The 25,276-nt window shown below is 37.8% G+C and overlaps 1 protein-coding gene across 5 annotated transcripts in view; it reads right to left on the bottom strand.

Annotated features, from left to right (window-relative positions):
- Positions 1-23,631, bottom strand: part of LOC120533167 (zinc finger protein 415-like) — a 43,289-nt gene extending 19,658 nt beyond the window's left edge. For 2 of the 5 annotated variants that reach the window (XM_039759882.1, XM_039759881.1), the window contains exons 1-2: positions 12,252-12,414; positions 8,214-8,702 (exon numbers count right to left, since the gene is read on the bottom strand). In XM_039759882.1, coding sequence (XP_039615816.1) covers positions 8,214-8,702; positions 12,252-12,399 — 637 coding nt within the window. In that variant the 5' untranslated portion in view covers positions 12,400-12,414. Of the gene's footprint in view, positions 1-8,213; positions 8,703-12,251; positions 12,415-13,016; positions 13,154-23,567 lie in introns of those variants that run through there. The other 3 variants (XM_039759885.1, XM_039759884.1, XM_039759883.1) reach the window with 3 other exon arrangements.
- Between the last annotated feature and the right edge of the window lie 1,645 nt (positions 23,632-25,276).

Here is a 25,276-nt window from a genome sequence, read left to right on the forward strand (position 1 = left end):
CGTGAATTCTCAAGCATATAATATTAGATTAGACACCCTACCTTTTATCATTGCAGAACAGTTTAAATACCTAGGGTAAACATCACAAGTAAACATAAAGCTCTATATCAACAAAATTTTCGCCTGCATGGAAAAAATTAAACAAGACTTGCATAGATGGTCAACCCTTCATCTCACACTAGCTGGAAGAATTAACACTGTTAAGATGAATATTCTTCCTAAGCTCCTTTTTATTTCAAAACATACCAATATACATTAATAAATCGTTCTTTAAGCAATTAGATTCAACAATAACCTCATTTATTTGGAATTCTAAACATCCACGCATCAAAAGAGCGACCCTACAAAGACAAAAGGCAGAAGGTGGCATGGCTCTACCTAACTTCCAGTTTTATTACTGGGCGCAAATATACAGTCGATAAGAACCTGGACACAAATAGAAGAACATACACAGGCATGGACCGCAATAGAAGTAAAATCCTGCAGTACTTCTTTGTATTCCTGCTCTGTGCTCCAATAAACACACGCTATCGGCAATACACTAATAACCCAATTGTGCTCCACTCACTTAGAATCTGGAACCAATGTAGAAAGCATTTTAAGACGGAGAAGCTTCTTTCTGTGGCACCCTGCAAGAGAACCACCTCTTTCAACCTCACAAACATATGCAGTTTTTAATATCTGGAAAAATTTGGAATTAACTTGCTTAGAGATCTTTATATAGACAACGCCTTTGCATCCTATGAACAATTACATTCCAAATTTAACATTCCAGCTACAAATTTCTTTCACTATCTTCAAATCAGGAACTTTGTTAAACAGAACCTTCCAGATTTTCCTCATCTTGCACCCTCATCCACGCTGGAAAAATATTGCTCAATTTCAAGGAGTTAGACTCCATCTCTACAATATATAAAATCATTTTACAATCCCTTCCTTTCAAAGATCCAAGAGGACACTGGGAAAATGACCTCTCAATTAATATATCAGAAAAGGAGTGGAAAGTAGCAATGCAGAGAATTCACTCAAGCTCCATATGCAAAGCATACAATTATACAACTCAAAATTATATATCGAGCACATCTGTCTCACTAAAACTCTCCAAAATGTTTCCAGGGCATGATCCAACCTGCTAACGTTGCAACCAAGCCCCAGCCTCACTGGGTCACATGTTCTGGGCCTGCACCAAATTAACATTATTCTGGACAAACATTTTTAATTACCTCTCAGACAGCCTTGGACTCACAATCCCTCCTAACCCATTAACAGCTGTGTTTGGGGTTCTTCCAGAGGGTCTTAAAGTGGAGAAAGACAAACAAATTGTGATTGCATTCACTACACTGTTGGCACGCAGACTTATTCTGATAAACTGGAAGAACCCAAACTCTCCTTTTAAGTCAGTGGGAAACTGATGTGTTATATTATTTAAAATTGGAAAAATCAAATACTCAGTTAGAGGATCTGTACAGACTTTTTCAAAACATGGCAGGATCTAATCAGTAATATTTTAAAATAAGTTTATAAAGCACAGAGAATTTGTTAATTTAGGTATTTTACAAGCCTTAAATTTTACACCGTTTGGCTTGCTCTCTCTCTCAAGGGTGGGGATCGATCTGTTCTTACATAATTTTTTTTGTAAAACTTGATTGCTATGTATTGATTGTAATAAAATTAATAAATAAAAAAAAAAAAAAAAAAAAAAAACCTTTAGATTTTGCCATTCTGGTTGCAGTGTGAATCAGGTACGGCTCAAGCTGAATTGTGTTGTAAGGCCAGATATCCTTCTAAGCAAAATCTGCACATTTATCCAGTGGTTCGCTTTTAGGGTTAAGTTGTTACTTTTGACAGGTTTGGCCAGCATATCAATTTCTATGTTGCCATCTTCTGCCAACCTCCTAGCTGAAGCAGGGACTCTGTCTTTTTTGCAGCCCAATTATTCACTACCTTTGTCTCCTAGCCAGGTAAGTCACCACGAACCATCTTGGCAGGGATGTCAGCCATCACACAATATATATATATTGTTGAAAGTAAATTATTATGCAGGTTGAGAGGGGTTCCCAAACTTTTTCATATGAGACTCTCTCTCTCTCTCTCTCTCGTGTCATATGAAAAAGTTTGGGAACCCCTCTCAGCCTGCATAATAATTTACTTTCAACAAAAAGGATAACTGTGGTATGTCTTTCATTTCCTAGAAACATCTGAGTACTGGGTTGTTTTCCAAACAAAGATTTTTAGTGAAGAAGTATTTAGTTGTATGAAATTAAATCAAATGTGAAAAACTGGCTGTGCAAAAATGTAGGTCCTCTTGTAATTTTGCTGATTTGAATGCATGTAACTGCTCAATGCTGATTAATTGTAACACCAAATTGGTTGGATTAGCTCGTTAATCCTTAAACTTTGTAGACAGGTGTGTCCAATCATGAGAAAAGGTATTTAAGGTGGTCAATTGCAAGTTGTGCTTCCCTTTGACTCTCCTCTGAAGAGTGACAGACAGCATGGGATCCTCAAAGCAACTCTCAAAAGATCTGAAAACAAAGATTGTTGAGTATCAAGGTTTAGAGGAAGGCTAAAAAAAAAGGCTATCTCAGAGGTTTAAACTGTCAGTTTCAAATGTAAGGAATGGAATCAGGAAATGGAAGGCCACAGGCACAGTTGCTGTTAAACCCAGCAGGTCTGGCAGGCCAAGAAAAATACACGAGCGGCATATGCACAGGATTGTGAGAATGGTTACAGACAACCCACAGATCGCCTCCAAAGACCTGCAAGAACATCTGGCTGCAGATGGTGTATCTTTACTTCGTTCTACAATTCAGTGCAATTTGCACAAAGAACCTCTGTATGGCAGGGTGATGAGAAAGAAGCCTTTTCTGCACTCACACCACAAACAGAGTCGCTTGTTGTATGTAAACGCTCATTTAGACAAGATTCAGATTCATTTTGGAACAAAGTGCTTTGGACTGATGAGACTAAAATTGAGTTATTTGGTCATAACAAACATCGCTTTGCATGGCGGAAGAAGAACATTGCATTCCAAGAAAAACACCTGCTACCTGCTGTCAAATTTGGTGGAGGTTCCATCATGCTGTGGGGCTGTGTGGCTAGTTCAGGGACCCTGTTAAAGTCGAGGGTCGGATGAATTCAACCCAATATCAACACATTCATCAGGATAATGTTCAAGCCTCAGTCACAAAGTTGAAGTTACGCAGGGTTGGATATTCCAACAAGACAATGACCCAAAACACAGTTTGAAATCTACAAAGGCATTCATGCAGAGGGAGAAGTAAAATGTTCTGGAATGGCCGTCACAGTCCGCTGACTTGAATATCATCGAAAATCTATGGGATGATTTGAAGCAGGCTGTCCATGCTCGGCAGCCATCAAATTTAACTGAACTGGAGAGATTTTGTAATGAAGAATGGTCAAAAATACCTCCATCCAGAATTCAGACACTCATCAAAGGCTATAGAAGGCATCTAGAGGCTGTTATATTTGCAAAAGGAGGCTCAACTATTTATTGATGTCTCTGTTGGGGTGCCCAAATGTATGCCCCGGTCTAATTTTGTTATGATGCATATTGCATATTTTCTGTTAATCCAATAAACTTAATGTCACTGCTGAAATACCACTGTTTCCATAAGGCATGTTGTATATTAAAAGGAAGTTGCTACTTTGAAAGCTCAGCCAATGATAAGCAAAAATCCAAAGAGTTAAGAGGGGTTGCTAAACTTTTTCATTTGACTGTATATATTTTATATATATTGAATTGCAGATTGATTTTGAATTGAATTCACTCTCCAGGTATTGAAAACAAATTGAGTCATCAGATTCCCAAAGATTCCCACCCAGTCTGTTAAATGCTTGTTTACTATTACAATAAATTATGTTTACACAATATGTGCTACCAAACATGCACAAGGTTCGAGCCGCATGTAGACGGACTTTTTTTGTTCTTCAAAGTCACCAAAGCGCTGTGCAAACTCAGTGCGCAATAACTCTAGCTTCGCAATAACTTGCAGCATCATAAGGTAGACTTGATTAACGCGGAAGCACCGGCAAGGCAGCTGAAGCGCTGCATTATGGGATCTGTAGTTTATTGTGTTACCAGCGCTTCATATACCCAGGCCATTAATAACAATAATACAGTATATAAAATGATCTCGTGGGTCGGATATAATTACACGCCTGGCGGATGTGGCCCATGGACCTTGAGTTTTACACATATGGACTAAATAGAACTTGAAAAGATATATTTTTCAAATGTGATCGCTAATTCAGATAGAGTTGACGCCAAGACTACAGCCTGCATGCCTCAATGAGTCATCCTCCTCGCCTTACTTTTTACCGCTCATCTAATGAATACACTGAGTATAGCTTTACCAAAACAATCATTGATGGCTAATAAAGTGTCCATTATTCGAGTATGTAGAGCGGGGATATATATATATATACATATAAATATACCCCAGTATCGCAGCGGAGAAGTAGTGTGTTAAAAAAGCTAGAAAAAGAAAAGGGAACATTTTAAAAATAACGTAACATGACTGTCAATATACAGTATTTGTTTTGTGAGTGTTACTGAGTGTTGCTGTCATCAAGGATTTGATTATCATTATTTCTTTCAATCAGGCTCGTATTTGTAGGATGTGTTGTGTTCAAGTTACATTCCGTGTTTGTCAATCGCTGTAAAGATGACAGGTTTCTTTCATCGATTCGTTTCTTACTGCATCAATAAACAGCGCCGCCTTCTTCTTTATCTGAGACGCGGACACACTGCATGCATGGGTTTTTTTACACTGTCTTCCTTTAGCGGACATTGACTTTTTCCACCGGTGCTTTGTTTCCGCAGTAGCTGGATTTATGAATATGCTTATCAGACGCTTCATATTTTTGCTGCCTTTTCAATTGTGTAATTCGGTTTTGTTCAGCCTTTTGGAACTGTTGCCTTTATCTGTGCACTGCGTCAGTTCACGTGAGCCACTCGGTGTACATGCATCGAAGGTTCCCAGCTGTGCTGGTGCCATCTGGTGCTATGTCCGTGGCTGTATTTAATGTTACCTTAGTCCTGGCACTTAAAAATTCTCTCGCAGTTTCGTTGAGTTTGTGTCAAACACCACCCTGACCATCTTATCTTCTCTCCATAAGCACAGTCCTTCACCCGTGAATATTTACCCGTGGCAGTTTGCTATTGATTGCCGCTGACGGACGGCCTTATATGGGCAGGCACTAAATTACAAACGCCAGCGCAGCCTGTCTATGAACTTAATTTAAAGTGTAGGTTTACATCGTGCTTTGTTTCCGAAGTAGCAGAACTCATGAATATGGTTGTATATGTCACTGCCGCTTCTTATTGTTTTGCTGCCTTCTCAATTATATAATGCATGTTTTCTTCAGCATTTTTGAGGTCTTCCTGGTTTTCTATGTACTGCGCGGATTACGTGGGAGGCGTGATGATGTCACACGAAACTCCCCTCACGGCGTTGAAGCTCATCTCCATTACAGTAAATGGAGAAAAACTGCTTCCAGTTATGACCATTACGTAGAATTTCGAGATAAAACCTGCCCAACTTTTGTAAGGAAGCTGTAAGGAATGAACCTGCCAAATTTCAGCCTTCCACCCACACGGGAAGTTGGAGAATTAGTGATGAGTCAGTGAGTGAGTGAGTGAGGGCTTTGCCTTTTATTAGTATAGATTGGAAAAAATCAAATACTCAGAGGATCTGTACAGACTTTTTTCAAAACATGGCAGGATCTAATCAGTAATATTTTAAAATAAGTTTATAAAGCACAGAGAATTTATTAATTTAGGTATTTTACAAGCCTTAAATTTTACACCGCTTTGGCTTGCTCTCTCTCTCAGGGTGGGGATCGATCTGTTCTTAACATAATTCTTTTTTGTAAAAAATTGAATGCTATGTATTGATTGTAATAAAATTAAAAAAAAAATAAAAAAAAAAAAAAAAAAACCTTTAGATTTTGCCATTCTGGTTGCAGTGTGAATCAGGTACGGCTCAAGCTGAATTGTGTTGTAAGGCCAGATATCCTTCTAAGCAAAATCTGCACATTTATCCAGTGGTTCGCTTTTAGGGTTAAGTTGTTACTTTTGACAGGTTTGGCCAGCATATCAATTTCTATGTTGCCATCTTCTGCCAACCTCCTAGCTGAAGCAGGGACTCTGTCTTTTTTGCAGCCCAATTATTCACTACCTTTGTCTCCTAGCCAGGTAAGTCACCACGAACCATCTTGGCAGGGATGCCAGCCATCACACAATATATATATTGTTGAAAGTAAATTATTATGCAGGCTGAGAGGGGTTGAGAGAGAGTCTCATATGAAAAAGTTTGGGAACCCCTCTCAGCCTGCATAATAATTTACTTTCAACAAAAAGGATAACTGTGGTATGTCTTTCATTTCCTAGAAACATCTGAGTACTGGGTTGTTTTCCAAACAAAGATTTTTAGTGAAGCAGTATTTAGTTGTATGAAATTAAATCAAATGTGAAAAACTGGCTGTGCAAAAATGTGGGTCCCCTTGTAATTTTGCTGATTTGAATGCATGTAACTGCTCAATGCTGATTACTTGTAACACCAAATTTGTTGGATTAGCTCGTTAAGCCTTGAACTTTAGACAGGTGTGTCCAATCATGAGAAAAGGTATTTAAGGTGGTCAATTGCAAGTTGTGCTTCCCTTTGACTCTCCTCTGAAGAGTGACAGACAGCATGGGATCCTCAAAGCAACTCTCAAAAGATCTGAAAACAAAGATTGTTGAGTATCAAGGTTTAGAGGAAGGCTAAAAAAAAAGGCTATCTCAGAGGTTTAAACTGTCAGTTTCAACTGTAAGGGATGGAATCAGGAAATGGAAGGCCACAGGCACAGTTGCTGTTAAACCCAGCAGGTCTGGCAGGCCAAGAAAAATACAGGAGCGGCATATGCACAGGATTGTGAGAATGGTTACAGACAACCCACAGATCGCCTCCAAAGACCTGCAAGAACATCTGGCTGCAGATGGTGTATCTGTACATCGTTCTACAATTTAGTGCAATTTGCACAAAGAACCTCTGTATGGTAGGGTGATGAGAAAGAAGCCTTTTCTGCACTCACATCACAAACAGAGTCGCTTGTTGTATTAAATGCTCATTTAGACAAGCCATATTCATGTTGGAACAAAGTGCTTTGGACTGATGAGACTAAAATTGAGTTATTTGGTCATAACAAACATCGCTTTGCATGGCGGAAGAAGAACATTGCATTCCAAGAAAAACACCTGCTACCTGCTGTCAAATTTGGTGGAGGTTCCATCATGCTGTGGGGCTGTGTGGCTAGTTCAGGGACTGGGGCCCTTGTTAAAGTCGAGGGTCGGATGAATTCAACCCAATATCAACAAATTATTCAGGACAATGTTCAAGCATCAGTCACAAAGTTGAAGTTACGCAAGGGTTGGATATTCCAACAAGACAATGACCCAAAACACAGTTTGAAATCTACAAAGGTATTCATGCAGAAGGAGAAGTACAATGTTCTGGAATGGCCGTCACAGTCCCCTGACTTGAATATCATTGAAAATCTATGGGATGATTTGAAGCAGGCTGTCCATGCTCGGCAGCCATCAAATTTAACTGAACTGGAGAGATTTTGTAATGAAGAATGGTCAAAAATACCTCCATCCAGAATTCAGACACTCATCAAAGCCTATAGAAGGCATCTAGAGGCTGTTATATTTGCAAAAGGAGGCTCAACTAAGTATTGATGTCTCTGTTGGGGTGCCCAAATGTATGCCCTGGTCTAATTTTGTTATGATGCATATTGTATATTTTCTGTTACTCCAATAAACTTAATGTCACTGTTGAAATACTACTGTTTCCATAAGGCATGTTGTATATTAAAAGGAAGTTGCTACTTTGAAAGCTCAGCCAATGATAAGCAAAAATCCACAGAGTTAAGAGGGGTTCCTAAACTTTTTCATTTGACTGTATATATCTTATATATATTGAATTGCAGATTGATTTTGAATTGAATTCACTCTCCAGGTATTTAAAACAAATTGAGTCATCAGATTCCCAAAGATTCCCACCCAGTCTGTTAAATGCTTGTTTACTATTACAATAAATTATGTTTACACAATGAAGAGAATGATATTCCCAACCGCAATTAGCTTCCCCAACTTTTATATAAGCACATCACTATCAAGTTTTATCTATTTTTATTTTAACACCTACCTTTCTCAGATGGAGTTGTTTTCTCATTCCTCTTCACGTCAGACTCCAAAGGTTCCAGCTTCATCTGGCCAGAATTTTCCTGGTGAGCACAGCGTCCGTTATAATTGCAGTCTAATTCCATTACCAGTTCATCTGGATGGGAATCACACTCTGGTTTAAGTGCTTCCTGCTTAACTTCACTTACAAGACTATTTTTCTGAATGTCAAGGAAAACAGACTTGTTGACCATGGCCGCCTGTTCACAATTCTCCTTCTTAATGTGAAGGATCATCTGTTTCTGGTTGCAAAATTCCGATTCACAGTCCTCAAGCTTAATGTGTACAGTTTTGTTCTCCGTGGTAGCCAAGCAAAGGTAGCCCTCATCTCTGTCATTTTTCCCGTCTCCTCTCAGGTCCTCTTCACATTTAAATCCCACTTGTTTTGGCTCCAAGACAGTGTGGCAAGTCTTCTCCATTGTGTCCATCAAAGCACTACTGAAAACGGCGCCTTCTATTGTATAGAAAGACAAGACTTTATTTCATAATGAACCAAAAGGAGCTGAACACATTAAAAACTTACATTTTAAAAGTAGCAAACAACTTAAAGCAAATTCACAGAATACAACCACGGTTCACATTAATTGACTAGGCATTAGAAATCATCTTAAGAGCAGTAGGTCATTTGTAAATGATGATCCGTGGGCCTGTAATATGAGCAACCATCAATGAGCACTTACATGATCATTTAAAATATAGTGTTACAAGTCTGGCTCCAACATTTACATAAATGAGCAGAAAGAAAGCACTTCGGGCAGGGGTCCCCAACTCTGGTCCTGGTGGGCTATAGTGGCTGCAGCTGTTCATTCTAACCCTTTTCTTAATTAGTGACCTGTTTTTGCTGCTAATTAACTTCAATTTTCAGATTTGTTCCCCCTGAATTTCTTCAACATTCCTCTGAATTTGCTTCATTTCTTTCCTTAAACAGAAATGAAATGTGAAGTGAGTGAGCCAACAGAAGACCAACTAAGTCAGGGCCATGAACTCCAGCCAATTTTACTCCAACCAGTTGCTTAATGAGGTGCCAAGTGTTGTCTTTTAATTAAACTCATTCTTTAATGCCATGGCTTGTTGCTGCTCTCATTGTGCAATAGCAGACATTTCTGAAATTGATTTTCTCTTTTCTAAGAGCTCTGTTGAAATATTTCGATGACCTGAGCAGATCAACATTCCTGAAACCTTCATCTTTCTTTATTTTCAGATATTGTATGATGGACACCAGTTGTTTTAGTTCATTTTGTATCTCATTATTGTTTGGATGCTAATGTATGAAAAAGAAACAATTAAGGGGTCTGAGTCTTCAAGAGCCAGTCAATTAAAATTAATTCAAAATAGGTTAATTAGAAGCAAAATCAGGTCACTAATTAAGAAAATTCTACAAAATCAACAAGCTAATTAAAAGGGCAGACTCAGTTATGGGGCACACTGCGGACCCCCTTGAGGTCGTAGCACAAGACAGAATTAAAACAAAACTGAGTGCCATTATGAACAAAGCTGCACAGCCTCTCTCTTACACACCACCTCTGAGGACTTTCAGCCAACAAATCACTCAGTATAAAGTGTGTCAAGAAACGCTGTGGGGGCTCCTTTATACTAACAGCAAGTCAGAAGTTTTCTTTGTTTTAAAACTCTCTCTCTTTTTAGTCATTCACAGTGCGTACTTTTGCCCACCACTGTATATTTATTTATCCATCTATCTATTTAATGAGCTTCTGCAAAAAAGCCAAATTCCATCTATCTGTCTATCTTATGTATGTCTCTTCTCTGTTCTACTTGTAATTTTAGTCAGTAAATAAATGAAAAGATGACTAAAAACAGACATATGGTATGCATTGCAATCATGACACTGTATCGTGGCGACGTGTTGTTTGTAGTTGAATAAGAATTTCACCGTAGAGTGTACACATGACAATAGCAGACCTAAATAAACCCTATAATGTAGCATTTCTCAACCTTTAAGTATTTGCGACCCGAGTTTTCATAACAGCTCCCCTTAAAATTAGTTTTGAAAGGAACCCCCCCGACACCAATTTGTTCTTTTTTAATTAATGATATATCATAGACGCATATTTTATTATACCTACTTAACTTTTATCAACATTTATCTAACTCTATATATTTTATTTTTCTAGTATCAGAATGTAGTTTAAGTTAATTTGTTTTGGTTTCAATAGATGTATTTTTCAGATTTTCGATTCTTGTTTTCTTTTTTTTTCCCACATCTTCACGCCCCACTTTTTGTTACTTCGCGCCCCCCACAGTTTGAGAACCACTCCTATAATGCATTCCCTGTTAAAAACGTTAGAGCCGTCACATTTAATCTTCTTAGCAAGCCAAAAATTAATACTAGAAACCTGAGGTAGCTAATAATGCAAGATGTTTGTTGATAAGATATTCTTCATATAATTTGACCTTGAAAAACAATGAGCAAGATTGTAAGACACGTCCATCAATTTGTAACCAGGAGCCTGATAAACTCTTTCTTCAATTTTTTTTTTTTTTTTTGCCTAGAACCCCGTGACCCTGTATTCGGATTCAGCGGGTTGGAAAATGGATGGAGGAGGATGGATATATATTTTTCTGCAGAATATGATCTGGCACAAGCATTTAATTGGGCAGTTTTATGTATCCTTGCAGTTTTTTATATTGTTTTGCTTGTGATATTTGTATATTTAGTAATATCGACATTGTTGGTGGATGTTTATATTTTATACCTCCTTTTTTACATTTCCATATCTAATTTAAGTTATTACCTATTGAGAGATAACTGTTAGTTAATACCATCATTATCTCAAAATTTCCAAACTTACTTAACAAAATTAGCATCATGGTGGACAGGGGACTGTTTCTTCTTAAACTGCTATTGTGATGCTGGGAAAACTTGTAGCCAGTGTGGTGTAGTGGGGTTAAGGCTTTAGACTTCACACCCTGGGGTTTGGGTTCAGATCCCACTACCGATACTGGTGACCCCGAGCAAGTCACCTGACCTGCCTGCGCTCCAACTGGAAAACCATAAGAAATGAAACCAATGGTATCATAAATGTTGCAAGTCACGTTGGATAAAGGTGTCAGCCAAATCAGTACATGTAAACGTAAATGTAAAACTTAGCTATGCACTTATTAGGGTGAAGATAAAAATAAACATTTTCTTGCATTCTATTAAAATTTATGATGTGTGTGGAGAGTGACGTAAAATGAGATTTAAGGTGATTATTGTCAAATCTAACCATAAAATAGATGCAAATATGAATTGTCTATCCATACCTCTAAAGTGTTTTAACATAGCGTTTAATATTTTTAAGTGTTCTATATCTGTTACCTTTTAAAAGAAAGAATTGTAATTAAAACCAAGAGGTAATGTTAATCCTAGGGGCATAACCAACCCTACATTCTTTCGAACTATGCAGGCACTAATTTAAATTAACTTGTAAAACAGCTCGGATGAATATGGTATGCTGCGCTGTACGTGGAAAACAAAAGTTTGAATTTAATAAGTTCCTTTGTCAAGTGTTTTCATCAAATTAAGTGAATTATACATATCTAAAAATCTAAATTCTACATATCCAAGAGGTGCTTACTAAACATACTTATTTTAGCTTAATGGAAGAAATTAATCCACACACATAAGAGGACTTTAGCAATCCCCGTATCCTCAACCTCAAAACTTTTCATTGGGGTTACTTTAAAGCTAACCAGGTGCATTGGGTATTGTGAACATTAATCTATCATAATCTATGAGCACAAACAATTTAAAAAATATTAAACACGTTTTATTTATCTCGGTTTATTGCACTTTTCGTGTAATTTTAAGTTTAACACAAAATAGGCGAGTAATTCCCAAGTCTGATTACGCTTCTGTTAAAAGAAAACAATGGCTTTGTTTTAACATCAATTGTGCCCAAGTGACAAATCAGTTTTTTTGACAGCCTAACTAGAAAACGCAACGTAATATTAACTCGTTAATTTAAAGTTAATTTAGTCCAAATTTGATACAAGAACATACCCAATTCTTCTTCTTCTTCTTCTTTTGTTAGTTTACGCGAAAGCGCGTGCACGTACTCGTTCCCAGCAGGCTTCACGACGATTGGCACCGATCGAAACGCAGACAGGTAAGCGCCACCACGGCAGGAAACAAAAGACGATCTGCGCATGTGCGATTTCACAAGCTGCTCCGCAGATCTATTCCAATCATGAGGTCACAAAAAGAGTGATTTGTAAGTGATGTTTCCCACATTCATACACGTTCCGTTATGCTTGAATGCCAGATGGTCGTGTTTCGAGCATTGAGCGCCCAGTGCCCATCCTAACTGCATAATACAAGGTGCTGAGCGGAGTAGCGTGTGGACAAAAATCTGACAGCCAATGACACGAAGAATGACAAAAGTGGAATCTGTGGCGCTCTCCCGAGATTTTAGTTCATGATGTGTAGGAGCACGACAACGCAAAATGACTGTCGGTAGTGAAATTATATAGACACAAATAAACTCACCGTTTTCTATAATGATAAGTAAACAGGTCATAGATTTAAAGTGTGCGCTATACCGATCGGGTGGACTGACCTCGGGGTTTTTTTTTCAGAGACTGTATAAAATGTCGTCACTGTAAAGAGACTGACAGCGCTGCAAAAGAGCCGCAGCCACACTCGCCGGCGAACTACTGCATATGGATTCTCGGCTGTCAGTAGGATGGTGACCGCATGACTGCAGAGAGAAGGTCAACCAGCTGGTGTCTCACGGGTTGTCTTAATCAGATATTAAGTAGCTTGTACCTGATCATCGTCACAGCAGCACGCGGAACAAGTCACATTCATAATAGCAAGACATCATCGTCTGAACACCTACTTCAACTTCTCTCATGTAAAGCGAAGACCCCGCTTCAAGTTCACAGCACGCCCACTAATCTAGTCAACAATTTAAGAACTAGATATGCTCTAATGCTTGTCCGATTGTGTGCCTGAAGGTTCATTAGTGCCATCTAGTGCATGGATGTTTAAATGATGACACGCTCCCTGATCGCAATGATTCTCGAGTTGCTGCCCTGTCTGTCACTTCTCCCAAAGATGCAGGTTTTCATCTTAATCGTCTTTAACTACTTCCTCAATGAATGAAGTTGTTATTTCCAGGAATTTACAAAACCGGGTTTGCTAAATCTTATTGGCAAGCAACCACATGGGGACAATATGTGGTTTTTATTTCAATTATCCTTGGCATCATGATTTTTATTCCCCATTTCTACGTCTTATGGTTATTTACACCATTGTTTGCTAAATGGCATGCTAGTGGCCATAAAACTGAATTATCTAAGCCCTCTCATCATTCATTGTTGTTTGCCTTTGGGTTCGGTTCTACTCGTGGGACACAAACATCACAGAAAAGAGATATACAGTATTAAAGCAATGACAGTTAATAATAAATACATTTTATTTATATTGCGCTTTATATTTAACAATCTCAAAGTGCTACAAAATAAGAATAAATTACTAAACAAGATAATCTATAGAAGTAATTTAACAAAATCCCTTTCTAAAAAGATAAGTTTTTAGGTTTTGTTTAAAAGCATCAGTCGACCGTAGGGCTCTCAGGTAATCAGAGAGAGAATTCCACAGCCTCGGTGCCACCAAAGAAAAGGTCCTATCACCCATACTGCTAAGCTTAGTTCTGGGAACTTAAAGAATGTTAACATGCACAGAGCAGAGTTAAGCGTGTAAAGCCATGGTAGAATTAAACTTTTTGAAGTAAAAATGGTAAAAATAAATCTTCTGAATGTATGGGCATCCTTGGTAGAGAGTAGGATTTATCACAAGGTCCAGGCTTAATTGCCCTCCATGGCCAATTCATTCTGGACCCCTTATCATTCCCTGTTTCTAAATGGCTATCACTCACACCACTTCATCACCTAACAGCTCATGTGTGATGAATGTATTGGCACATACATGGCTACCGTCGCATCATCCAGGTGGGTGCTATACATTAGTGGTGGTTGAAGCGACTCCCCACTTACTGAAGTGCTTTGAGTAGTGAGAAAAGCGCTACATAAATATAAAGAATTATTCTGTAGAATAAGAAAAAGAAAAGAGCAGCTAATTAAAGAATTACCTCAATTAAAGACAGCCTGACTGACTGATTTTGTACGTAATTGGAACAGAAATCTACAAATGTAGGGGTACCCCAGGACTGAAATTGTGAACCACTGCCTTGTGGATTACATTTTTCGGAATTTATTTGAGAAAGTCCACCCAGCAGGATGAAGTGGGTTCACTGTCAAAACTTTATTAGATAAGGCAATAAAATAACTGATCATTAGATAGATAGATAGATAGATAGATAGATAGATAGATAGATAGATAGATAGATAGATAGATAGATAGAAGGCAACTTTATTTGTCCTCAGGAGGACATTTGGCTTTTAACAAAAGCTCTTTATATAAATAAATATACAAATAGGTACATCAACAGAAACAAAAATAAAAAACAGTGAGAAATATGGAGCTTTAATAATAAGTTGCAGCTTGCATATTAATGTATAAATAATAAACAATAAAGTTAAATAATAAGGTAGAAAAACAAACCATGCACATTTCCTAACCCGCTTAATCCAGACCAGGATTATGGGGGGTGCTGGATCCTATTACATCTTGCATAGGGCAGAAGGCAGCAATAAACCGTGGACTGGGCTCTAGTCCATTGCAAAGTGAACACACACACACACACAGGCCAGTTTAGCACTGCTAAATCACCTAATCTGCGTGTGTTTGGACAGTGAAAGGAAACCAGAGCGCCAGGAGGAAATCCATACAGAGACGGAGAAAACATGCAAACTCCAAACAAGAAGACGTGGTTACCAAATCCTGGTCTCCTTATGGTGTGGGAACAGCGCTACTACTGTGCCACTGTGCCAGCCTTTCTGAGATCACCATTACAGAATAGGGAGTATTGCACAAGACACAGCAGGCAATGATGGCCTGAGTATTTAAGCCTTGCTTCACTGACCAGTTGTGATTATTTAGTAGAATTCAACAAATAGCTGTGAAGTTCTGGACTGTGATAGGAAATGGAAAAACAGGAGAACATGAAATCTTGAAAGGAATCAGATGGAACAGAAACCCAACAGTTACAGAGGCCCTCGGGACTGAAGTGGGATCACATCAGCTAACAGGTTCATTATGGAAGGGTTTTAGTTCTTGAGGGAGAGTGGGGAGCACCATAATGGGAGGACAAAACAGTGAATATATTTAAGTAAAGAATTTACACAGTTTGTCTACAGGTCACCAAACAAAAAAAAAGCTGGAGACAGACACCCTGTGGTGATGTTTTGTTTAGTGAATTCAGATTGAAATGAGGCTGACTAACATTTCAACTCATTTTAATGAAAATAGTGGGTTGGATAATGGATGGATACCTTCATTTTCCTACTGACAACATCAACAGCGGTCTTCTCTCAACTAACACTAAAGTCACACTTGGAGTCTTCACATGCTTCATTTTTTGTATCGATACCACTCACATTCACGTAGCCATCAGGTATAAATGTATAAACTCCTCACTCACTCACACAATGTTTCCTCACCTCGGTTTCACTAATTTACCATTTTTCGTCCTCAGTCCCATACACAGCAGACACACTCCCAAGTCTTCCAGTTTATTGACGTAGGCGTACAGCATCCAAAGACTCTGTGATGACTGACCACATCAATGAAGAGAGGACAATGTGGACAGGTGCCAGTAACGGCTCCAGTAAACCTCTGGCCTGATATTTCATGTGATTCTGTGGACTGGTCTGTGATTTAAACGCAGGATTTTGTTCTGCCTGCGGTGCGTTGGCACCCTGCCCAGGATTGGTTCCTGCCTTGTGCCCTGTGTTGGCTGGGATTGGCTCCAGCAGACCCCCGTGACCCTGTCTTCGGATTCAGCGGGTTAGAAAATGGATGGATGGATGGATTTGTTCTGCATTTTTACTGTGATACCCAAAAAATAATTAAAAAGTAATTCACAAAACAGTCAGCGTTTCAATACTGCAACATTTGTAAATTGTAGCCCCTCATGCAGACTATATAAAATACCATACCATACCATTTTTATTTGTTGAGCGCTTAAAGACACAGCATTAAAAATGATCAATAGAAAAGTAAAATAACTGAAATGAAAGGTATTATCTGAATGATAATTAAATATTTAAAGTAATTTTTATTCAGTGAATCACCAAAAATAAAAAAGGGCATCAATGTATTCAATAAGCAGTTAATATGCTACACATATTAAATAAAATCAAATTTCCCATATGTAATTTTAAATTTGTTATAATGAATTCCATAAAACAGACCATTACTCTATTGTATATAATTCCTACTTTGTAGAAAAAAATCCAAAAAAGATTCTAAAAAAAATTGGGAGTGGTCTCCCCTAGACTGTCTCGTATACTCAAATATGGAGATGGATATTTGAGGAGTAAACCACAAGACAATGATTACATTTTTATATTATGTACATTAAAGAATAATCAACAACAAATCTAATCAAAGTAATATATTAAACAATTATTATAAAAGTGAAGTTGAATAAATCTGCAGCTGCATGAATAAAAGGTAAAGTACCACTTCCGGTTAACGGAAATTGCCCAAAAGTTGATAGAAATCTACGTTTTTGTATGCAAAATTTAGTTGACCTAGATGTAAAGCGTACTCAGGTTATCATGTTTACATAAACACACACACACACGCATTACTCTCCTATGATGATTAGTCAGGGCCCTGGACAGGATTTTATAGTCTGTATGCAAAAGGCTAATGGGATGCAAGTTCTTACGTTCAGACAAGTCTCCGTTTTTGAGAAGCAAAGCAAGCACAGCCCTTCAACAGGACAACAGCAGTTCGTTATTTTATGCGTTTCCCTTAAAAATCACAAATAAGTCTGCACCTAATAAAAGTCCAAAATATTTTAAAACAACTTGACCATCAGGCCATCTATTCCAGGTGACTTTCAAGTGTTTAGTCCACCGTGGGCTATAGTCAGCTCCTCCAGGCTGAGGTTTCATAGGAGACCTTATTCTGTTGTTGGGATTTGCAGCAGATTGTCTAAGAGGCTCCTGGTCTCAGAAGAGACGTTTATACTTTCAGCACAGAATAACTTATGTAAAAATCCAATGCTAGAGCCCTGATGGCCACAGGCTCCTCAATTATGCACACACCCTCATTTTTCAGGCACTGAATCACTTTACTCTGTGATTTTTGTCCAAAAAAAATATTGTGTAGGAGAATCCATTTGAGTCAATTCTTGAATCCTTGCACGCACAAGAGAATCATGCATTCATCTATACTAATAAAAGGCAAAGCCCTCACTCACTCACTCACTCACTCACTGACTCACTCACTCACTCACTCACTCACTCACTGACTCATCACTAATTCTCCAACTTCCCGTGTGGGTGGAAGGCTGAAATTTGGCAGGTTGATTCCTTACAGCTTCCTTACAAAAGTTGGACAGGTTTTATATCGAAATTCTACGCGTAATGGTCATAACTGGAAGCAGTTTTTCTCCATTTACTGTAATGGAGATGAGCTTCAACGCCGTGGGGCGGAGTTTCGTGTGACATCATCACGCCTCCCACGTAATCACGCAGTACATAGAAAACCAGGAAGACCTCAAAAAAGCGCTCAAGAAAACATGCATTATATAATTGAGAAGGCAGCGAAACAATAAGAAGCGAGTTCTGCTACTTCGGAAACAAAGCACGATGTAAACCTACACTTTAAATTAAGTTCATAGACAGGCTGCCGCTGGCGTTTGTAATTTAGTGCCTGCCCATATAAGGCCGTCCGTCAGCGGCAATCCAATAGCAAACTGCCACGGGTAAATATTCACGGGTGAAGGACTGTGCTTATGGAGAGGAAGATGAGATGGTCAGGGTGGTGTTTGACACAAACTCAGCGAAACTGCCAGAGAAAGTTTTAAGTGCCAGGACTAAGGTAACATTAAATAAAGCTATGGACATAGCACGAGATGGCACCAGCACAGCTGGGAAACTTCGATGCAAGTACACCGAGTGGCTCACGTGAACTGATGCAGTGCACAGATAAAAAGCAACAGTTCCAAAGAGCGCTGAACAAAAACCGAATTACACAATTGAAAAGGCAGCAAAAATATGAAGCGCCTGATAAGCATATTCATAAATGCAGCTACTGTGGAAACAAAGCACACGGTGGTAAAAGTGAATGTCCCGCTAAAGGAAGACAGCGTAAAAAAAACCCGTGCATGCAGTTTGTCACATCACAGATAAAAAGGAAGACGAGCTGTTTATTGATGCAGTAAGGAACTAATCGATGAATGAAACCTCTTATCTTTACAACGATTGACAAACACGGAATGTAACTTGAACACATCGTACAAATACGAGCCTGATTGAAAGAAATAATGATAATCAAATCCTTGATGACAGCAACATTCAATAACACTCACAAAACAATTACTGTATATTGACAGTCATGTTACGTTATTTTTAAAATGTTCCCTTTTCTTTTTCATAACTTCTACTTCTCCACTGCGGTACACGGGTATATATATAAATGTATATATATACCCAGATCTACAATACATACTTTAGCTTAGACAAGTGGTGGCGCAATTGTAGAGTCTTCGCCTCTAACGCCGATATTCGAGGTTCGATTCCCGAGAGGGGATGTACGTACTATGTACGCCGCTACCGATTCATTTTACCTTCCCATCTCCTTGGTTTGGGACGTATGAAAAAATATTAGGTTAACGCAGAATCATGTTACGTTATTTTTAAAATTTTCCCTTTCTTAGCACAAGCACAGTTGAGAAGCTTCGATGCATGTACTCCATAACGCGTTAAAAAATAACGCATTTAATCACACTTTCAATTCCAAGCAAACGGGAACTTTTGTCAATGCATGATTTCCTGGTACATCCATTACACTGATGCACACATCACAGCTACAAAAATGTTAGAGTCGGAATAAAGCGCGTTCCTACGACTGATCATTTCGACTACCCGAGCGAAGCCTTGATAAAAGCATGGTTTTGTGCACACTGAAAAGCAAGCAAAATTAGATGCATTACAGAAAGCGGACTTTGTGGCTCTTACTGGGGATCATTGGACTTCCATGACCGTTAGTAATTCTGATTACATCTAATTACAAAATGTTCAATGATCACACTGTTTTAGCCTAATGTACAAAATAATTTTGGCTAATGTTACTCAGAGTTTAAAGAGTAAGCTGGTCAAATTACCTTTTATGTTTCTGACTTATTTTTTTAAGAAGAAAAACTGCACTTTATGTTGAAATTTTGGTTATTATTATTTAAAGACAATACTATTCTGAAAATGTACTTAAAGTACTTAAACTACCACTTTATTTTTAAGTCTGCCCAATTTTAACCAGGGATGATATTTTTGTTTCTGTTTTGAATTCAAATGCAGTTTAAAAACTTTTTTCAGAAATTAAAACAGCTTCAGTTTACAATATTCATGTCCATGTCTATTATTTGATTCTGTCGCCCATTAAAACCGTTTTAAATAAAAAAAAAAACATTTGCGATTTGGGGCAAATTTACGGCGATTACATACGATTAATCAAGATTAATTCTTACACAGCCTCTAATTAATTGGATTAATTTTTTTAATCGAGTCCACCCCTAATATATATATGTAGATATATATATGTAGATTTGTATATATATGTGTATATACAGTATATATGTAGATATGTATATGTATATATATGTATGTGTGTATATGTGTATATATATATAACTGTATATATATATATGTATAGATGTATATATATATATATATATATATATATGCCAGCAACACTCATGACAATTACAAAACAATTACATTGTCAATCATGTTACGTTATTATTAAAATGTTTCCTTTTCTTTTTACTTCTCGCTGCCAATCGCAGCTATTTTGCTATATATATATATATATATATATATATATATATATATATATATATATATATATATATATATATATAAATAGATAGATATGACAACAACACTAATATCAATGACAAAACAATTACATTAACAATCATCTTACGTTATTTTTAAAATGTTTGCTTTTCTTTTTCATAACTTCTTTAACACACTACTTCTCCGCTGCGAAGCGCGGGTATTCTGCTAGTCTGTCGAATAAATCCATAAGATCTTGCTTCTTGGCTTTTAAATTCTCAAAAACACCATCATTGAATGAAATATCAAAATTTGAAAAGCGGGGCCAGGACAAGGGTGAGGCAAACGAGGCACTTGCCTCAGGTGAACAAGGGGAAAGGGCACCAAATTGATGAAAAGTGAAAATTAATAAACTGAAAAATAAAAAATAAGAAAAAAAAAAGCCAAATGTATGTTGCAATGTTTGTCAAATGCCTTAAGCAACACAGACAATTTGCTTTGGATGCTCTCGCTCGATGCACTCATTTCCCAAGGAGTACTAGATATTTTAATATCACAAGTTAGATGGAGATATGAAGAACTATATGGGATTTTGGCCGATGGATACAGAAATTTCTAAAAAAGCATCGTGTGATTTATCCCTGAAATATCCAAATGATATAAATTCGGTAGAATTCTTATCAGAAATAATCAGTTTCAAAAATCAGGCAATGAAATTAATTCCAGATTTTAAAGCAGCTATAAGTTTAGATCATTTAAAACAATTCTTGCATATAGTTTAGTTCAGTGCTATCCAAATTTAGAAGTTGCATTGAGAATATTTCTAACACTTACTGTAGCTTCTGATGAAAGAAGCTTTAGTAAACTAAAAATTATCAAAACATATTTCAGATCATCACTTGCTCAGGAAAATTAGTCAAATATGGCGATTTTATCAATTGAACAGGAATTGACAAAACAAATTAATTTTGATAAAATAATTGATGGATTTGCTTCAATAAAAGCAAGAAAAGGAAAACTTTAAAAAATATTTTATTTTAGGCATTTATTTAATTATTTATAAATTGTAATTATATTACATTTTGTTTTGTCTAAACTATTATTGATATTATTTTGTCTCTAATTTACTGAAAAATGTGTAATATTCTAATTCATCTCATGTGCAATACTTATTTTGCTTTTCTTTTGTTAAGATTGGTATGATTATATTTTTAATATGTGCAGTTGTATATGTTCTTATTACTATTGTACTATTACTGTGCTCTGTGATTTTTTATTTAATAATTAATACATTTATTTTTTTCTCAAAATGATTTATTTATTTATTTGTATTTAATACTTATTAGTAATAAAACACTACAGTATATACATGGGGACGCAACTTATCCTCCTGCCTCATGTGCACTCCGCCTTCGCCTTTTCCATGTTCTCCGTTATATTCTGAGTATACTGTTGACAAAACAACTTGACTTCAATTTTTGAACATTCTAACCAGAGTCATAAAGATGAAAAGTACATACTCGTCAATCTCCATCTCTTCCAGAAGAACTCAAAACACTAAGGAAATGGGCACCCTTTAGCAAACTGTTATTGAAATGCCAGTATAAAGGAGAGGTACTTTGAAAATGGGAAACTTTGAGAAGGACAAGACTGTGATCGGAGTAGCCAGAGGGATGAATGGAGCATGGAAAGAGATGGAAAGACATCTCCAGTAGTGTATTATTGCTGTTTGGGTTGAGGGAACGTTTAGCTCCACTCATGTCATTGTTAATACCCACAGTCTATATTCTTTTAACCCTAAAGCTGTAGCCTGGCGTAGGACACCCTGAATCGATCTCAGAAACAGCTGGTGATCAGGGAAATGGTGACAGACGTTTACACTACTCTAGCCCTCAATAAACTTCAAAATACGGATTATGCTCTTGTTACTGTAGGCGCCACGAAAGCTCAGCAGAGACGAGACTACACCTTACAGATGTAACCGAGTCTCTGCTTTCCACTTCTTCATCCTCGCTCATTGCACCCGTGCCCGCAGGTCACATCAGCTGCACCCTGAACTTTCAATGGGCCGCTATTTTCGTAGACTGAGCTCTTAACTTTATTTTGCTTTACAGCTACTAGCAGACCCGTCTTTTCTTTTTCTTGCCATGGGTTTTACTCTTTCTGTTTCTTCCTCCATTTCCTGAACTGCTCTTTCGTCTGCTTTCTGCTGTGTCTTCAGTCTCATGGATTTCACCCTCAGAACTTCTCTCAGCTCTAACACTTTCACCCTCTCTTTTCTTTTTTATAACATATGTTTCTTTGATAACGAGCAGAGCTCCTCTGTCTTTCACAGCAGCCGTACTCACAGGCTGCTAGGTGCTGTAATTTCTGTGGGACACCGTTAGCACTCCGCTCGTCATCACTCTCGGGCGCGAGCCGCAGCCGGATCCACCTGCTCCGCTTCAAATTCAAGTGCCGATCGCGTCATCTTTACAGATAATGTACTGTTCTGATCCTAAACACTCTGACCAGAATTCTCCATTCAGAATAAAGGACTTGCCTCCATCACTTTTTGAAAAGCCAGGTACATCCGAATTGTCTGTCTCATCAGAGCGCTTACATTGGTTAGTTAGCCTTGTGTCTTACCTGTCCACATTTAAAACATTTATTTAATTCTGATAATATACAGATTACGTAATTAAATCCACTCTAAATATCAGGGCCACATCAAGATCACCCTGTAAATAATTCAAAATCATGCGCACTTGTCTCCGAAAAGAAACGTCATGTTTTAAATTGGACGATCGACTTTGCAGGGAAATCGTCGTAACTTTCGATTTGATCTTCCTCCATTTCCTGAACTGCACTCTCGCTGCTTTCTGCTGGGTCTTCAGTCTCATGGATTTCACCCTCAGCACTTCTGTCAGCTTTAACATCTCCTTATCCTCTATGCATATATATTTCAACTTCTTTTATTAGGATATATTTTTAAATAGGGGTACATTTGAAATAATCAATCTCCGTGCTTCAGTTGAGAGAGGCAAAAGAGAAGGTGCCGTGAATAATCACACCTTTTTGTACAAGAGTGTGTATGAATGTCTCATCATTTACAAAAACAAGTTTTATTCATCCGAGAGGTAGATCGGATATTCTAACAGCCTCCTAACGTGCCGACTTCCGCTACCCACGTCTCAGCGAGACCATTGCATTAGCAAGTAACTTCACGCAATGCTTTCGTGTAATGTTGTGGAAGTTGCCCGGCAGCAAAACAGGCGGCGTTTCTATGGCCGCGCCACAATTACGGTACTAGAATCAGTGGAAAAAATAGCAGCTAGCCAACAAATAAATCCCTACACATTATAGGTAAATAAATAAATAAACAAACAAATAAATGAAAAAAGATAAAGATAACTATACTCACAGGCCAGCTCCACGTATTTGATGGGCAGCTCGATCGTTTGGAAGCACAAGTGTTCAAAGCGCCGCCTCGAGGTTTGAGTGAAAAAGGCTTATCCCGCGTGGGCGTGGTCATATGTCAATCATTGCGGGCATCAGACTTTTAGATATTAAGATTTTTTGTCAATCGCTTCTTCATCCGATCATTTCTTAGCTCATTGGTTTCAATCAACTTTCATCCACAGGGATACTTCTCATTTATTTTATACTGCAGCCAATTGCTTTAGCGATATCATGGAGCCGTTCTCGGTGCAAGCATCTTGTTCTATTCAACAATAGTTTAAACAACGGTGCGGTATATAGTTACCTACACCTGCGACAGCAGCGTACGAGTGCCATTTACAGCATATCTCTCTGTCGAGTGGATTATTGCGATTATAATACCACGTTATTTATGTTTAGGGGTTTAAAAAATAAAAATCACAAAAAGTTAGATATACGATGTTTATTTACTGTTGTTTGGTGCTGCTGTTACTAAGCAACATTTGAAGGGAATTAAGATTTCAATGAACATATGAAAGCAGATCTGTGTTTGCCTAATTTAAGTGAGTTCACCGAGATTTAAGTGTAAACTATATAATCAAGTCAGTCAAATTAATACAAATATTTGACTGTTTTGATTACTCGAAAGTCCAATTGCATGCATGTATGCGATTACTGTGTAAGACTTTACAACTAACAGTCATAATCAGTTAAGAACATATTCCATAACTTGCAGTGATGTGGTTTCATTGTAATGTCTTGATTTTTCCTAAAGAGGGGGAGCTTCTCCCATCTTAGATCAACCAATGACAAATGCTGTTAAGTGACTTTTACCAGTGCAGTTCATAAATTGGCAAACAAATGAACGCAGCAAGAGAACAACAGAACTTCCACATTTGATGAACATGTGGGGAAAATAAGATTAAACATGTAGCAAAAGGCGAAGTGATTGAAGCATTTAAAATTATGAAGGAAATTAGTCCAGTGGATCGAGACTGTTATTTTAAAATGAGTTCATCAAGAACACGGGGACACAGATTACATCTTGCCTGAAAAAGGGGCCTGAGTTGTCTCGAAAGCTTGCATATTGTAATCTTTTTAGTTAGCCAATGAAAGGTGTCATTTTGCTTGACTTTTCACAAAATTCATAATGGCTAACACGGTACAACACACAAACATTAGGAAGTTTTTCATTACACAGAGAGTCACAGACATGTGGAATAAGCTACCACGTAATGTGGTAGACAGTAAGACTTTAGGGACTTTCAAAACTCGATTTAAGTGGATAGGACTGGTGAGCTTTCTTGGGCTGAACAGCTTGTTCTTGTCCTGATTGTTCTAATGTTTTAGCCAATACAAGAAACCACTGAACATGGACAACGTCCTGCTGAATGCAAGTGGAAGAGGAAGACAAAGAGAAGCGAGGATGTGTAGTGGAATGGTGAAGGCAAAACAAGAGGACACAGGGAGAAACAGAAGAGGGCAAATACATCAAATGGCTCGGACAATGGACCACTTAATCAACAATAGCCTTACAATTGCAGAGGCCAAGTAAAGAGTACTGAATAATTTTGGCTGATCCATTGTGTCCTCCATCATCCAAACATTCCAGAGGGAAAACAGGTAATGTAACAATACTGTAACTATTTATGCAATTCCACTTGTAGCTATTACAGTAAACTAGCCAACCCG

This window comes from Polypterus senegalus, chromosome 8 (assembly GCF_016835505.1).
Source record: "Polypterus senegalus isolate Bchr_013 chromosome 8, ASM1683550v1, whole genome shotgun sequence".
NCBI classification, from domain to species: Eukaryota; Metazoa; Chordata; class Cladistia; order Polypteriformes; family Polypteridae; genus Polypterus; species Polypterus senegalus.